Consider the following 17356-nt stretch of genomic DNA (forward strand, 5'->3'; position numbering starts at 1 on the left):
TCCCTGTCATTCTGGAACATTGCCCAGCCTGCAGGGCTTTTCACAGCGGAACCAGAGCGACTTGGAATAGAAACAGCCTCGTCTCTGAGATCAGAGAGTTTAAACCGGAGCTTGTTTTTTCTGCAGTCACAAGCCAGCAGGCACCAGCTGCAGAATTTGCCGCAGTGTGTGTGTGCGTGCGTGTGTTTCTGCGTGTGTGAGTGTGCAGCAGCCATGCTCCTCCCCTCCAAGCTCACTGTGTGATCAATGACACACTGATTACAGCTCCCTCCTTTTTCCCCTCCCTACATCACTGACAGTCCCAGCCTGATCACTCTCAGACCCCTCTCTTCTATATTAAGAAAGCTTTTGTTGGCATCACTATTGACTTCTTTTCTTTGCTCCCTCCCTGGTCAACGAGGTTTTGCTTCTTCTCTTTTTCCGTCAGCCAAAACAATAGTGTCTGATAGATATTCATGGTCACATACCCAAGTCTGTGCAAAGTGCCAAACCATGCTCTTGCTCCTCTAGTTCTGAACCCTGGAGATAAAAGGCCATATTTTGAAATTCTTCAACACATTTCAGCTCTAATATACAGATAATTTAACACTTTTAACAAGAAGTTTGCTGGTGGTGACACTAACGAATGCCAGAGCTACCCTATTAAAATAGAACCCCATGTGTCTGTGACTGCAAAGGTTTCATCATCACACAGTACCACTGGTAATGCAGGAGAGCTAATGATAAAGAGACAGCTGGCGCCTTATCCCTCTGTATTACAAGGGCAGTACAGCAAGGTGAGGGATGACAAAAGGCTACTGCTAGGAAAAAGAAAGCATTTTGTTATTCTCATTTCTTAAGCACAAAGTCCCTGCCTATAGCCTACTAGGATGAAAATCAGCTCCAAGACTGGCCACATCTTCTCTCTCTGCTGCCACAGAAAGGCTGCATCACTCACATTTTATGGCAACCTTCCCTTTTTCCTCCCCCACTCACTGGACACATTTGGATGCTTTTTGGTTTCCTGTGCTGGAAGAATGTAGTGTTGTGAACCTTGAAGTCAGACTTCAGCTACTTCAGGACTACTCAGATGCAGGTGTGCAGCTCCAAAGGACAGAGAAATTGCAAAAGAAGACAGGCCCTGTATCTCTCTTCCATCAAATCAATAGTATGACAGTCCACCTTAACAACCCTCCCCCCTCCTGCCTGGCATTAGCCTCATTCCAGCATCAGCACGGAGCTGAACGGTGACACAGACACTAATACTGTCTTTCGCCAAGCCTTGCCCAAAGGCAGCATCTGTGAGATGCCTTGTACCACCTCCTCCCTTCCCCAGCAGCACACCATCTTCGGGGATAAAACATAGTGCTGAAGGACTCCTTACGTTCCTGACAGGCACAATGCTTTCTCCAGATTCTTCTCTAATCCCATCTTCATGCATCCTTCTCTGTGCTTGAGCTAAGGACACAAGTGCAGCAAACAGCTGAGCAGCTGGGGAATTTGGGTTTTGTTCCTATACTCCAGCTCAAACAGTTGAGGAGGGGCAAGGTCCGCAGATCATAGAAGCCCCAAGCTCCATCCGCAGTCACCCTCCCCTCTTGTTACTAATCCTCCTCAACCCCGCAAATTCGAAGGAAATAAACCCGCACCCGCTATGACGGCGCCGTGCAGGTGCGTTTCCTCACCTGCGCCTCTGCCAGGGCTGCGCAGCCCCAGCAGCTCACCGGGACCGCGCACAGGAGCGCAGAGCCCGGACAGGTCCGCTTGCCGTCACCGATATCCCCCGTTACCTCCCCAGAAGGGCCCGTCCTCCCCGGCCGACCAACGTCTTCCAAAGCACCGAGCAGCATCCGAGCGCGAACAAAGCGCCGCCGCCTCCATCCCGCAACCTTCACCATACCGGGGCTCCTCACTCCCAACCGCCTCGACACCTTTCGCTGCTCGCCCCAGGCCGATGGGGAAGGAAGATGCACCTACCATCCTGGCCGGGAAGCGACGCCGATCGGCTGCCCCGAGCGCGGAGGATGCGCCGGCACGGCCCGGGCTGCGGCGAGCGGCTGCCGTGTCACGGAGGCGGGGACGAGCCGCCGCGCCCCCACCGCTGTGCGCAGGGCGGTTTAACCCTCTGCGGACCGCGGAGCGCCCCGGGCATCCCCACAGAGCGGCGGCCCCGGGCATCCCCACGGGCGGCCTTGGCTGCCCCGGTGCTCCGCGGCCAGCCCGGTGCGGCTCTGGCTCTCGATCTCCGGGCAACGGCGGGGACCGAGATCCTGCCCCGCGCTGCGAAACACCTCACATGGGTCAAAACGCGGCCCGCGCTCTGAAACACCTGACACAGGTCAAACCGCAGCCAACACGGATTCCGGAGCTGGATGAACGCTTTTTCCATCACTCTCAGGCCGCTCCTCACGGGCTCCCAGCGGTGTGCTCCTCATCCCACCTTGGCCGCCTCCGGTTTCAGTGTCTCAAACTGGAACCTCACGTCGGACTCCAGCTGCAGAGCTGCTCCTCCAGTTAAAGACAAGCGACATGAACCACCCCAGCTACCCAGTCGGGGACAGATGTGCCTGACACCACACACCAGCACCCGGCTGCTCATGCACAGACACGGGGCAGCAGTGAGCTTGGAACACACTGGACTGACAATGAAAGCGAACGAGTGAGGCAAGAATAGCAGATATTCGACCTCTGGAGATCTATTTCCAACATGTTTTCAGATAAATATTTGCATTGTTTTCTGAGAACCTTGCAACTTGTTTCATAATCAGCATCAGCTCCAAGGCACTTGCATATAGTTGTGCCTCCTTGCTTCTGTTTTGCTGGGCTCGGGCATCCCAGTCCAGCATTGAAATATTCAGATTACTCCATGGTGTGCTAGTTGGCAAAAGTGGCTTATGTTTTTTTTTTTTTTTTTTCCTCTCACAGCAAAAACTGAAACCACTCTCGCTGCCCTGCTTGCCTTACACATGATTCTGGCTTACTTCTAGATTCCAGAATTAACTGTGAAAGCTGGAGATGTTCTGCTGGACCCACAGCAGGTGTCCCTCTCAGTGATTTTAGAAGGACTGTCAGACAATGGAATGCTCAGAAATAAAAATATCACAGATTTTTAAGTTTTAGATGTTAACCCCCACCCCGCCCCAAACTAGAACCTTCCTTTCTGTAACTTTCAGATGATGCCAATCTGAGGCAAATATATGTAAACCTCAGGAAAAATCAATGCACTGGATCAAACATCTTAGATTTCTGTATGTTTTGGACAGGTAACATAGTGGCATCTTAACATCCTATTTAAAAAGACCAAAGGTCAAAATATTCTCAAGGGACAAAGTATGAGGAAAATAGCTCCATGCTATGAGTCCCCTGTGCACTACAATAGACATTCTTTGAAACAGAGGGGGTCTTTACCACTACCTATCCTACTTGTCATCCCACTATAACCAGTATAACACAAGCTGAAGAGTTTTGCATAGTCAGCCTGAATAAGAAGTCGCAAGTAAAGAGGCAAGTAAAAACAGATGGGGACGCAAATGACTGCAAACCAAATGTGCAGTCCCCTTTTTCAGCTTAAAGATGCACAAGGTGAGCAAAGCATACCTTAAAGGTGCTGTTATGCAGCAGTGCTGAAGATAAAGCAGGAGGATGTATTTTCTATTGCTGCTTCATATAAACTAGGCTTCTTAATATTTGAGTTAACATCATGCACTTCAGTGTAAGAACTGCCCAGGTGGGTAGCCCAGGGACAATTTCATCCCTTGGGCAGTTCTTCAGGTCTTTCCTAATAAACCCACAACACTGAGACACATCTGTCACTTCAGAGAGCAGTGCCAGTGGTGCAGGAGGGAAGGGAGGGGGTGACATAGTCTGGGTCTAGAACTGACCCACGCTGGAAATTGCACTGCTATCAGCAGATTTTTCAGTTCACTCCAGAATGGCAGCTCCCACTGCACAACCAGGAAGGGCATATACTGCAGGACATTTCTTACAGTGACACACAACTCTGCAAGCCTTTTTCTTTTCTACACCCACTACAACAGTGATCAAATTTAGCCCCTAGCAGGATATTTGGAGCAGCAAGATCTCCTTCTGTACTGATTTTTTAAAATATTGACATGTTCTATTTCAAGCAGCAAAACTAGATTTTACTGTCTAATCAGAACATTTCCTGATATTAGTAATTGTTTCAAAATCCCTTCCTATTAACACTCATGCAAGTACACTTTAAAGCAAGTGCACTTTAAGCTCATTAAAACCTTTTTAATATATAAGCAGACCAATTTGTTATCTTCCATGATCTTATTTTATAAAGAAACAATATTATTTCAACAATATGTCATGCTCTTTTCTGTTTTGCCTCAAAAGAGTTCTTTAGAAGTCACAAAATTTTTTCATCTTCCAGTTGCTATTGAGAATTTTCATCAGAAACAGCTATCTCTATGAAATTAATGTCTGAAGGTTGGTGAATCTACTGTCTCTAGTTTCCCTCTCACTTCATTTCTGTCTAGGTACTGCAATTTTTACTCTTTTCTACAGGCTTTACTAGGACGTATTTAAAGGAGACTCACTTTTTGCTGAATACTGCATCTTTCTCTGCAACTGTTTAATGTGTCTCCCTTTCTCTTTTCTTATTTACAGGTATTTGTATGTTTTTAATCTGTATGTTTGCTTTAATTCTGACCAAGGAGGTGTTTCCCACTTTCGTCAAGTTCCCTTATTTTTAAATAACCATTTCTGAAGTGCAGTGACAACCCTTTGGCTGTTGGTATAGTTCTATTTAAAGTAACCTTTGATCCCTAAAGTATTTTATTTTTTTAGGTAGCTTTGCGAGTACAGTTGTTTATTATTATTGTTGTTGTTGTTGTTATATATAACAATACAGTTACATATTTAGGCTTCTCTTCCTTAATTTGAGGATGATGTTTTCATCTTTCTGATGCTTCAGGGCCTGAGGGGTGATTATTATCTGAGCTATTGAGAATTAGCAGCCCTAATGTGGAATTCTACAAGTTTAAAGGTGGAGAGCCCAAGTCACCCCATTGTGGTAATAGCATCCCTAATGCAGACCCAGAGAGACTTTCAGCACCTGCTAGCAAACTCTTTTCCAATTCCTACTTTAAACAAATTCATGCACCCTGTGAGTTTTCAGTGGCAACATTCTGGTCCTTCTTGCCCCAGAAAATAAGGTTTTAAAAATGGTGATCCTAATTTAACTCAGCAACTGCAAACCTTTAGGGAAAACAATGGGAGATGACCTGTCTAGAACTCTCAGTGGAAAGGATAAAGAGGTTTATAAATCAAGGCTGTAAAACTGGAGCAAACACGAGCAGTACTAAAAGGCCAGAAGGATCATGAGAAAAGGGACTGAGGCGAATACCAGAGCACAGTGAGAAAACAGTGCATTCCAGTATGAGTGCAGCATGGCTATCTAGCACCCAGAGGGGTGGCAGAGAGGGAGGGGGACCAGGATCAAATCCCAGTGATTTCTTAGTGATACTGGGATAAATCCTAGTGTTTTCCTAATTACACTGAATTCAGGGATAGACTTCTCCAAGAGCATTTCCAAGAAACAGCATACATCCACCAGCCAACAGGAAGGCAACAGCAAAGCTTCCCACACTTTCCTTCACACACAGAGAGCAAAGGAGAAGGGACAAGCCAGGTCTGTCACTGAAAGTAAGAAAGAAACTCAACCAAGGCAATGTGAGTGAAGCCACATGAGCCAAATATTGGTACAAGATTCCTCTTCATGCAGAGGGTATTTTTTCTTTCCAGACATGTTTAACTGCCTCAGATCACATTCTTGCTCTGAACCAGACAGTAACCTGTCGGAAAAGGCACAGCTGCCCCAAAAATGGATTCCTGGAAACCTGATCTTTTACCTCTGTCTTCAAGGCCTGAACGGGGGTCCAAAGGCTACTAACACCCTTATGGAGAGCAGCATCAGTCCAGAGGCACCAATAACAGCAGGTGCCCTGCCTGCTATTTGGGTAGCAAATGTCATGGTGCTCTACAGACAAGGAGCTGGTAGGACAGCTCTGACAAAAATCACAGCAGGATCTTAAGAGAGGCAACAATGAAGATGTTGCAAATGGCAGGCAGGAGCTAAGGTGGCAGAGAAGCTAAAAGAAAAGCTGCAGAGAGGGTAGAGTAGAATTTAGAACTGGCAGTGGCATAAGTAAAATTGCCAAGACAACATACAGTTGGGAAGGTTGACAACACTCTCTATATAATTCCATGTTTACATGGCTGTGACATTGACTGGAGATGACTTGCTTAAAAAGCAAGTATTAATTCCATACCAGGGATTAATAAAACCACCAGAAGTGCTTCTTTTTTTTTTTTTTTTTTGTGTAACATTTAGAATTGGAAACCAAGATGTTGACACGCAGACATTTTTATGTAAGCAATACAAAACAGCTGTGACACATTTTGTGAGGCTGCAGAACCCATTACCTGTCAGGTTCAGGCAGACTTAACAGGCATTGTTTGGAAGCTTCTCTCACAATGAATCCAGGTTTGAAGACAAGCTAAAAATTCTAGGAAAAACTAAGAGTGACAGGATCTAGTTGTTACTACATGCAAAGATACCACAGAAATAACCATAATCTATGATTACAGAACAGAAATTGCTCTTTCAGGCACACTTTACATTTAAAGAGATAACACATTAGTCCCACCGAACTAGTGTTAGTAAATTGTGTGCATGTTTAGGATGTCATGGCTTCTAGACACTTTCTGCTTGTAATCTGCTTAGTCAAGAAAAATGAAAAATATGAGAAATATGAAAATATTCTTCAGATATGGATCAAACAGGACATCCATTTCAGGCACTATTCCCTTCTGGGTTTATGCTCTCCTGTATGATAAGATCAGCACTGCAGCACATGCTTTCCTGCAAAGATCTAGCTCAGATGGAACCAGAGAGGGAAAACAAATAGGGGGTGGGGGTTTGGTGAGGGGAGGGGAGGAAGGGAAATCAATAATCACTTTGAATTATTCATCCCCATGAAATAGGAATAAAAATGCAAGCAAATACTATCTTTAGTACAGTGATCCCAGGAGAATTTTCTTTATAGAAGTCTGTTTACTGCAAGTTTTTCTACAGAATCATTAGTACTCACTAAAATTTCAGAGGCAAAGAAGTAGGATTAGGTCAAACTCAAACCATTTACTTACCTGAAGGCAAATAACATTGTAAATAGTCATTGTCAATTTCCACAATAGCTACTGTCAAAGTGAAGGCAGACAAAATCCAGAACTGGCCACAGTTTACGAAAATATGAATAAAACACTAAGATCAGGTCATCAGAAAGAAATACATGTCCTTGTTCTATTGTGTTGTTCAGAGATATTTTTCCTTTTTTTCTTTTAACCATCAGAAATTTAAGTGTCATCCAACTCGACCATCCTAAAAAGCTCTATAGATGAGGACCAGCATCACTGGAGCAACCCCCACTGTTTAAAATCAATTCAAAATGTATTCCACCAAAGCCATTTAAAAAAGGCCTGAGAAATCAAAACCATTGAGTTATTCCCAAGCTAATACCTTGAGGACAGCCCAGGCTCAATATTTCTTTTTTAAAAGACAACAAAGAAAAAAAACATTCACACCTACCACACAAAGTACTAAAGAAAACAAAACAAAATATGCTTGTTTTACATTGTGCCCTGAAGAAAGGTCCAAACCTTTCCCAATGATCTCATCATTATTTTCCTTTTGTATCAAATGCAAGGGTTAATCTTCCCTCACAAGGTCCATTCAAACAGATCTTGACCCCTCAAATAACCTATATGACAGACAGCACAGCAGCACTGGCTCAGCTCAGTGAACCCCCTCCTCTGTCCTTGAAGGATAAGAAAGATTGTTCCAGGTTAAACCCAGTTATTCTTTGCCTCCACATACACTTCAAGATTTTGAATTCCATGGACTGCAGCAACATTTAACCACAGCATCTGGTTTCAGAAGCAAGAGTAATAACTTAGTAAGCAAGTTCTAACTTTAGAAATGCAACCAGTGAATTCACAAGTGTGGTGATTTCAACTCTAGGAGTTTTGAGCAAAGTAACTCGCAAAATTGGAAAGTTAATTATCAGTGGAGATAAAATGCATAAAACACAGGAAAAACCTTTCCAAACATTATTTTTGGCTGTGTTTTGTATAAGGACTAATTCTGAGTAGAAAATAACTATATTGGTTTATTTCTCGTTGAATAATTATATCAAAACAGTCTGTTTTGTGAAGATTTACTCTCAAATAAGTATGCCTGAATCAGGAATTCCCCCACTAGCAGGTTACTGACAGCTTTGCTAGCAGTTCCCACACACAGCAGACCTAAGTGATGACAGGAGAATGAGCAGGTGGATCACAGCAGTGACCTGTACTGGCTTGGCTTTCCACCATAGCAGTGTCCCACCACGCCTGCAGCAGAGAAGCCACGCACAGAACACCTATGGCAGAGAACTAATTCTGCACTATTTACCACTATGACAGCAGGAATTCTTGACCATGCTGACTATTTTCCCTTAATGAACACATGTGCCTGTAGTGTCCTACTGTTTAGGCCCAGTTGTCTTCATAAACAACTTGTACACATGACTCAAAGGGATACTGAGTAGGTTTGCCAGTTATACTAAATGAAGTGTAGCTGTTGACTCCCTTGCAGGCAGACAAGTCCTGCAGAGAGGCCTTGACAATTCAGAGAGGTGGGGAATCACCAACCGTATGAAGTTTGGGGACAGGTGTTGGATTCTAAAGCCGGCATGGGGTGACCCTGGATGTATGGACAGACTGGGGAATGAGAGGCTGGAGAGCAGCACGGTGGGAAGGGACCTGTGGGTCCTGGTTGATGGCGAGTTGAATACATCAGCAATGCCCCGGCAGCCAGGATGGCCAAGGGTGTCCTGGGGGCCATCAGGCCCAGCATCACTGGCTGCGTGAGGGACCTGAATGCCCTGCTCTCCGCTGGTGTGGCCTCATCTTGACTCCTGGGGGCAGCTTAGGGTGTCACAACACAAGAAAGATCCGGAGCAATTAGAGAGCATCCAAAGGAGAGCTACAGAGATGGTGAAGGGGCTAGGTGAGAAACCATCCTGAGGTCAGACCTCATGGGAGTCTGCAGCTCCCTCATGAAGGGCAGCACTGATCTCTGCCCTCTGTGACAGGACCTGAGTGACAGTCAGGAGCTGTGTCAGGGGAGGTTTAGGCTGGGTACTAGGAAAAGGTTCTTCCCCCAGAGGGTGATCAGGCACTAGAACAGGCTCCCCAGGGCAGTGGTTACAGTCCCAATGCCAGCAGAGCTCAAGGAGCGTTTAGACAACAATCTCAGGCAAAAATGGTGGGATTTTGGGGTTCCCTGTGCAGGGCCAGGGGTTGGACTTGACAATCTTTGTAGATCCATTCCAACTCTCGATATTCTATGTTTCTATGAAAATTATCTATGGTTTATAAAAGATCAGTCATGCGTCCAAACAAGAAACCACCTTACCTAAAAAAGTCTATATAACACAAAAATCCTAGCTCCTCCCCCCCAAAACCCACAAGCAATAGCTAAAACAATAATTTGGTTAAAAAAAAAAAAAAAAAAAAAAGGAACTATCTTCAGGCAATTACTTCTTTTCATTGCAGTTTTCTCAGTATTCCAAAGCTCAAACTCAGGAATTGACCCATTTGTTCCACTACTGCTTCATACAGACTGGCAGCATAAAGCAAAAAGTAAAAGGAAATTACAGGTTTATTAGAGATCTGGTGTGGATCCTCTGCCGTAATACATGTCCTGGCAAGAAATCAGGAAAAGCTGATTGCCTGTCTACACAATCCCCCAAAGTTTTCAAAATAAACTGGCAAGGCATTCCACTACAGAGAGCAGAATGAAAACAAGTTGGTACTTCAAAAGAAAGATTCCTCTGACCTGAGCCATTAATGATGCCCATTAACACCACTTCAGCATTCCTGATTTTCTAGCACAAAGACTACAGTGATTTCTTAATATCAATCAGAAAGCATGTAATCTCAGATTACCCAAGAAAATGATGCCTCAAGTCTGCAACTTAAGTTCTTACAGAGGAAGGAAAGAGGGATACGTTCCAGCAATGACATAGTTAACAGAGCAAGGCAAAATCCTGTAACTGAGCCAGTCAGACTGAGGGACATCTGTTTTCTAAGAAGGTAGGAATTATGGCATTAAAATTACAATAGCACATGACAACAATTAATCTCGGGGCAAAATAGGATTAACATGTTCAATCCACACTGTTTCTCTACTTTTCAGAATCTGGAACTAGTGGAAGAATTTATTTCTCAAAATAGCAGCCCAGATTCTGGATGACATCACTCCAGGAGTTCTGTTTGGACCCATCGCCTGCAGAAGCAGAGCAGCAGCCTTGTCCTCCTTGGCCAAGGGCCTGCCACAATCACCAGGGTATACAAGCACCTAGTGCTGATTGCATGGCCTGTTTGTCTGGCATTTGGCACATCAATGCCACTCGTTACTCTGCACTGGAACAGTGAGAGAGGGCACATTTGCCAGCTGTGAGTGGCTTTCCACTCCACGAAGCCACCATGGGAAGTGCAGCAGAACCTGACGAACAAGCCGTGAGGTCACATACAGCAAAGGCTCAGCCCTGGTCCTCAGCCCACAAAGGACACCGGCATGGAGCACCCAAAACCACTCACCTGAGGGCAACACTTGGCTAAACAGGAAATGCGAGCAGCTGGTCAGAGACTCACTCCTTGAGCCCACATCAATACCACCAATTCTTTAAAAGCAAAGGAAAGGGAGCTGCATTCACAACAGGGTAGAGGGAAACACCAAGAAATCTGTCAGAAAATAATACACAGCTGATGAAACGCACATGTTAAAGATTATTTTCCTATTTAATCCTGCTTCCCCTTTGCTCATCATATTTATCTTAGCAAGGTCCAGTTGACTAGGACTAGAAAAGCCTACTCTAAGCCAGTGCTTCCAGGCACACTAGACAAAAGTGGACAGAACCAGAGTGAAGCAATGATATGCAACGTATTTGTAAGGCTTTCCTTTCAAAATCTAAATGTGACTGGCACCAGAAATCCAGCAACATTCTAAAAACAAAAACTAAAACAAAAACAAAAAACAAACACAACCAAAACCAAAACCATCCCAAACCCTTGCATTAACTTGTACTAAGTATCTCTAGTTCCAACAGCTTTGCTAAACATGGAACAATATGAAGTCTTCAAAACCAGCATGTATTAGAACTTCTCCTATTTAGGAAGTCTCTACTCTGTTGCTGCAGCTGCCATGCTTACAGTGCACACAGCCACCAAGAGAATGCTGCCTTTGTCAAACAAGAAATGTCACCGCAACACAAAAAGTATAAAACCAAGCCCACAAATACCAGCAACCCTCCTTCCCTCCCACCCCCAGTGTTCTGTGTGCAACTACTGTGATGGACAACATGAAATAGCTACCAGAGCAAAGTTTAAAAAAATGTTCTGCATAATACAGATCATCCATAAACTGTTATTCAATGGCTGAGAGCTGCTAATATTATAAGATGAAGAAAATAGTGTCTTCAGCAGCCTTTGCTGGTTTTCTGCTGGCATTCAGTGGAAGCACATCCTCTTCCTCCTCCCCCATCCCCCCGGCCCTTTTGTTTTCCCCTTAACTGGTTCACTCAATACTTTTGAAGAATTATTATTTGAAAAAAGCCACAACATAGATAGGGAGGGACCTGTGAGGGGGAAAGGGCAATCAATTTGGCTTGATAGACCACTGTTCTGAATGAGTAAGGCATTTCCTTTGATCTTACTTGATTTTTTTTTAAAGTCTAACAGAATCTCCCCCTCAGTACTCAGCAGAGGAGCTTAACAGAAGGAGAGCAGCTGAGAAAAATTGGTTCTTTTATAGGAATGATACTTTCCAAGAGTATATCCTGTTTGATTCATTGAAGCTCCAGCAATTTCAAATGTACAAATATGTACAAAAATGTGAGTTGCAGAGGGTCAATTTAAAACTTACATGAATTTCGGGGCCCTTTCAGTCAGTAACAATGTTTGGGCGGAGCAGCACAAAAGTAAGAAACTGGTGTTTGCTGAGTCTATGCTGAGCTGAAGTTCAAAATAGCTCACTGGGGCTTTGGTTTCTTATTTTCACGCCATAGCCTTTTGGGTGTCACAGTGAGAACCTCAAAACACATGCTAGAAACAAAAGAACAGTTTGAAATACAACAGGCAAACAGAGATGAAGACTGACAACTCCCTGGCCTGCGAAAGTAGCGCCAGTATACTGGCATCAGAGGCATGAAATGCAGCCCATCATTCCATCTACTCATGGCAAGCATTAGTCCCATGAAAGAATCGATTTTTCGCAGCTGCTCTGGTTCTGTTAAACTCCTCTGCTGAATATTGAAGGGAAAATTCTGTCCAGCTTCTTAAAAGCAAAGAGAACTCTGAGGATGTGTAATGTCCATAGGAGGTCTCTTAGCACAAAAGCAAAACCGTGTAAGACCGTATATAAAAATGCTGATTTTACCAACTTTAGCAGATGTTTTAATGCTATTTCATTTTAAAGCTAAGCTCTGCAGGTCAAATAGAGCCAGAAATATTCAGTAAATATTTTTGTTGTGTAGTTGAAAGAAATTAAAGTATATTTTAGAGACAATGAAATTTTAACAGTAACAGTGGTGAGAGACTGCAGCATTCAGACCAGACCTATGCAAAAGATAATCTCTTGTACAAAATCTAAGATTGACTAAGAAGCTCTCAGCTTCCAATATGAGCTTCACTCCTCTAGCATTTAAGTCCTTGAAGACTGAAAATCCCATCAGCAGTAAAGATTCAAATAGAATACTAAATTAATGTCAATCAGCATGGCGTTACAGAAAATATGACCTTCCTTCTTAATAAAAGCCAAATAAGCTTGTCAAAATCTTAAAGGTTGTATTGATATAGTGCAATCATTGTTTTATAAATCATGTCATATAAGCCTACACCGACTCATCCTGCTGCCTGTATTCATAGATGAAGGAAAGGAGGAAAAAGGAGGAAAGCACACTGATGGCAAAAGTTATGGATAGTACCAAGTATGGCTGCAGATGAATTGCCAGGGAAATTTCACAATGCTGAGTTTCTTTTGCCCCTTTATTTATCAGTATAAATCACATGTAAAATCACACTAACTACTGCTAACCAGAGCTAATTATTACCACGGGGTATCTTGAGGTTATGATAACCTCAGTTCTATTTGTGAGTCAGCTCACTGGTCAGCAGCAGCCAGAAAGCAATCGATATGTCAGAAATCAGGAAAGGAAGAAAAAAAATTTTGTGCCACTATGTAAATGCATAGCTCTATCCCACTTTGAACACTACACACTTCTGTTCCCAGCATTCCAAAGAGGTAGATCTGGAAGGCATTAATAAAAAATATAAAATGAAAGGTCTGGGATAGTTTCCCTATAAGAAACCATTAGGTAAGTCTAGCCTCAGCAATCTGGAGAAATCATGAAAAGGCAAATTATAGGCCAGACCTATAACACAACCAGATTGGACAGAATTGTCCAATATAGGAAGGTATATAAAAATGAGACCAGGCAGGAATAAGAATTCAAACAAATAAGATGTGGTTGCAGGTTGCTTCCTGTGACAGATGAATGAACTGTTATATTCCTTGCTTCCTCTACTTGCAGGGAAAAACTGAAAGACTTTGTGGAGGTTGAAAAGTGCTGTTACTAAACAGATAGAAAACATACCTCTCCATGAGGTGGAAAGAGAGATGAGCCAGGTTAGTACAAGGAAGAAGTATTTCATGCACTCATCTTACACTCCTGCCCATGCATCCATTTCTTTTGTCGCTGTGCTGCGTGTACCTTTGGCTTGAACCAGTACCACTACCCACCCTGGCACGCAGCAGCCTTAGACGTGTTCCTAAAGAACACATGAGTAACTGATTAAAGTATGTCTAACTGGTAGATCCTGGTGGTACTTGCAAGCCCCACAGAGATATTCTTTACCAGTTATCTGGGAAGAAAATCTAAAGAAGTTGGTGACAGGAATCAGCTGGAAAGAGCAGTGCTTGGGGTTATTGCAGCCACATTTACCAATAAGAAACACGGGCCACGCTTGCAGCCTGGGAAGCTATTTTAGTAGACTGCAACTCATGGGATCTTTGAGATCATACTCAGTGTGGTTACTATGAAAGCAAATACAGCCCTCAAGCACACAAGGAAGAAGCACAGAAGCTGACAAGTGCTTGTTTTGTATTTCTCTGGTCAAAAATACGCTGGCAGACAAATGGTACAGGACAATTAATTGCTCAAGGACTAGAAATCGCATCAAAAGTCCAAAGAATCATTGTTGCATCTGTGGGGGGGAAAAAAAAGTAGTGTTAGCCACTGACTTTTTTGCTACCTGAATGTGCAAATTTAGGATATAGCAGTATTTTTATTAACAGCCAAGAGCAGAACAAAATCCATCACTCAATGATCTATGTTACAGAAATCTCTCTAGCAAGAGGCCACAGCTGTGGGGAACACACAATTTCAGTGTAATCTAATTTTCACAAGCAATTGGTCTTTTGCCTCCTGTCTAGAACAGCTTTTGCTTGAACACACAAACTTATCATCTGTACTATCTAGAAGCTATAATTTGAATAAAGAAGGCAGCTTTTTTTACTGTCACGCACTTGAGACTCACCACTGAAGACCAACTAAGCAGTGCAGTCAGAAAAAGCACACGGCACAAGTTGACCCTCCAAGCCATTCCAAGTTCCACGAAGACACTGAATCACTTGCACGAGTGAAACATTGACTTATGGAATCTTTGTTAATGTAAAAGGAAGATCAAATCCAGACTTTGAGATAAATATGCGCATGGTGAGCTTGTGCATTTGCCTTTTCCTCTTATAAGATTTGTAACTTAACAACCTGGTTCCCGCCAGGACTAAAATTCCCTCTCCTTTCACTGTTGCAAAGTCGAATACATAGAAGCACAGAATGGCCAAGGTTTGAAGTGGCCTCAAATGATCATCTGGTTCAATTTCATGGGAAATGAAATAGAGATTATACATCTAGCACCTTGTCCAATTACATCTTAAAAACCTTCAGTGATGGGACTCTAACATGTTTTTCCCTGGGAGGTTTTTCCCTATGACTGATTTTTCTCACTGGGGGAGGAAAAAAAAAAAAAAAAAAAAAAAATTCTTACCTGACTTCAATACTCTCCCAATGCAACTTGCACTCACTGCCCCTTGTGAAGGGAAAGTCTCCATCCTCTTTGTAGCTGCCTGTATATTCCAGAAAGGCAGTAAAACCAAATTCTTCTCCTAGTCCAAGTCAAAAGCCTTCAAGGAGTGCTCATCCAAAAGATAGCTGCCTTCAGGAACTGTAACACAACTTCGCTACATTCTCAGGGGGCTGTAGCAGATATATCTGTATCCTCAATTGGCACAAAATGTAAAACAAAGGCATCAGTAGGATGTGAAGATTGAGTGTTAGGCTGAATATGAAAGGCTTCAGAGCCTGAAGGCCATCTGCTGACAAGGCAGTTAGTTATTCAACTGTTACTGATGGCTTTCAGTGTAAAACATTATGTTTGCAAAGGAAAATGCAAGCTAATACTTGAAAGTGTTTAATATTTCTCGTATTCCTTTTGCAGAGGCAAGAAAAGGATATCAGTGTTTGATTATTTCAAGAATTTATTTTATCAAATTCAACCTGCATGGTGTTTTTAGTAGCTTGATTTTCAATTACATCATTAATTACTTTTTAAAAAATTTTTGAAGGCCAACACAAAGTACAACTTGGGACAAAAGACCTCTGGTATGGTTGCTGAGGTATATAAAACCTCCTAGTCAGACTGCTAATATTCATGGAGTTAACTGTTAGCAGAAAAAGTATTTTCTCTGAACATTAAAATCAACAGATATCAGAAAGCATACTTCCCTTGTGCTGAGAAAGAATTACTTTGAGCATTTCACCTCAAACCATGTCACTTTTTATTTGAAAGAGACATTCCCTCCTGGTTTTAAAGAACACTTAACACCCAGTGCAGGGAGATACTGCCCATGATCTTTAACTACTTTGGCAGCCTGTGGCAACTGAGAGTTGTGCAGAAGTGCACTGGGGCTGCCCTTGACATACAGGAGGGCACACTTCATTTTTTCTCCCCATATCACACTGTCCTTCCTTCATACAATTTACTAGCTTCCAGAATCTCCAAATACATCCACACTTGATTTCTTGCTGTGCCTCCCATCCATAACCTGGGAACTATGCTGCGAGATTTCCCCTACAGCAAGGGCCATGTTGTCTGTGGTACTCAGAGGACAGCCAGCAAGTCAGTGTGGGAAAAAAGAATCTCAAAACCCCAACAACAAATCAACTTCCATAAGATGCATTCCCTCTCACTTTACTATTACAAGCTCTGCCCTGAGCTTTTCTCTTCTTGATTGTTCTGCATTTGAGACTCATTTGTTGCTCATCATCTTTAAGCAGACTAAAAGCTTGTCTGAGGGATAACTGTGCCATCTCCATTCCCACAGGACACTGCAGTTACATTCTAATTTCAGCTGCAAACACTATGCATTAACATCCTACAAATACAGTTGGAAATAACTATTGTAACTGAGTGAGAAATTGCAAATGGGAATGTCTTGGAATATTCTGGTAGATTCCTTTACTTAGTCATATTATCAGTCTCCATCTTTTGTTTCTTTCCAGTAGTGTCAAACGTTTACTGGTTGCAACAAGTCTGACAAGTGAGAAACTTTCTGCATTAAACAGAAGGTCAGGCTTTACAGTAACTGCTGTCCTCCAGCTGACTTCTCCTTAATCAGACTGCAAACATCAGCCTTTAAGGAATGATATTCTCCAATTAATGCATCTCTGAATAGTTTTATCCTTCAGATATCCTACTCAGCATACCAGTGTGGAGGTACATATCCCCCACACAAGCCAGACTGGGATCTTTCAAGTGGTATGGAATTAAAACATTAGCTGGAAGGGATTTCAGGAGAGCTCTAGCACGGATTTCTGCTCAGAGAAGCTAGCACCAAGTTATGAATGCTAAGAGGAAAATCAGTTGCAGGCACTCTTCCCTTTGCCCACAGTAGGAACAAGAGGGTAAGTAAAGTATAGAGCCAAACAATGATAAAAAAGTTCTAGTTTTATGTATGTTCATCTAGAGAATAGTGATGAACAACACCTTCACAGGGCTGTTACAGGACACACAGCAATGAATTTGCAGCAAAAGCTTAAAAAAATTCAAACTATTATCAAAGTAGTCAGTAAAAAATAGCTGCTCAAGCAGAAACTGCAAAGCTAAAAGAGCATTTAAAACTGCAGCTATATTCCAAAGGGTATCATCTGATAATGCATATGGAATGCAGACAAGATTGTTCCCAGTT

General features: G+C 42.9%; 1 protein-coding gene across 5 annotated transcripts in view; it reads right to left on the minus strand.

The window, feature by feature from the left end:
• Positions 1–17356, minus strand: part of MAP1A (microtubule associated protein 1A) — a 55419-nt gene that overhangs the window by 30673 nt on the left and 7390 nt on the right. The window contains exon 1 of one of the 5 annotated variants that reach the window (XM_066196578.1): positions 15157–15607. The exons of 2 other annotated variants lie outside the window; for them this stretch is intronic. In XM_066196578.1, coding sequence (XP_066052675.1) covers positions 15157–15220 — 64 coding nt within the window. In that variant the 5' untranslated portion in view covers positions 15221–15607. Of the gene's footprint in view, positions 1–1956; positions 2043–10650; positions 10669–15156; positions 15608–17356 lie in introns of those variants that run through there. 2 more of the 5 variants (XM_066196580.1, XM_066196579.1) reach the window with 2 other exon arrangements.

The sequence above is a fragment of the Chamaea fasciata genome, unplaced genomic scaffold (assembly GCF_029207755.1).
Source record: "Chamaea fasciata isolate MVZ Bird 193981 ecotype frontalis unplaced genomic scaffold, bChaFas1.0.hap1 SCAF_14, whole genome shotgun sequence".
Classification (NCBI taxonomy): Eukaryota; Metazoa; Chordata; class Aves; order Passeriformes; family Sylviidae; genus Chamaea; species Chamaea fasciata.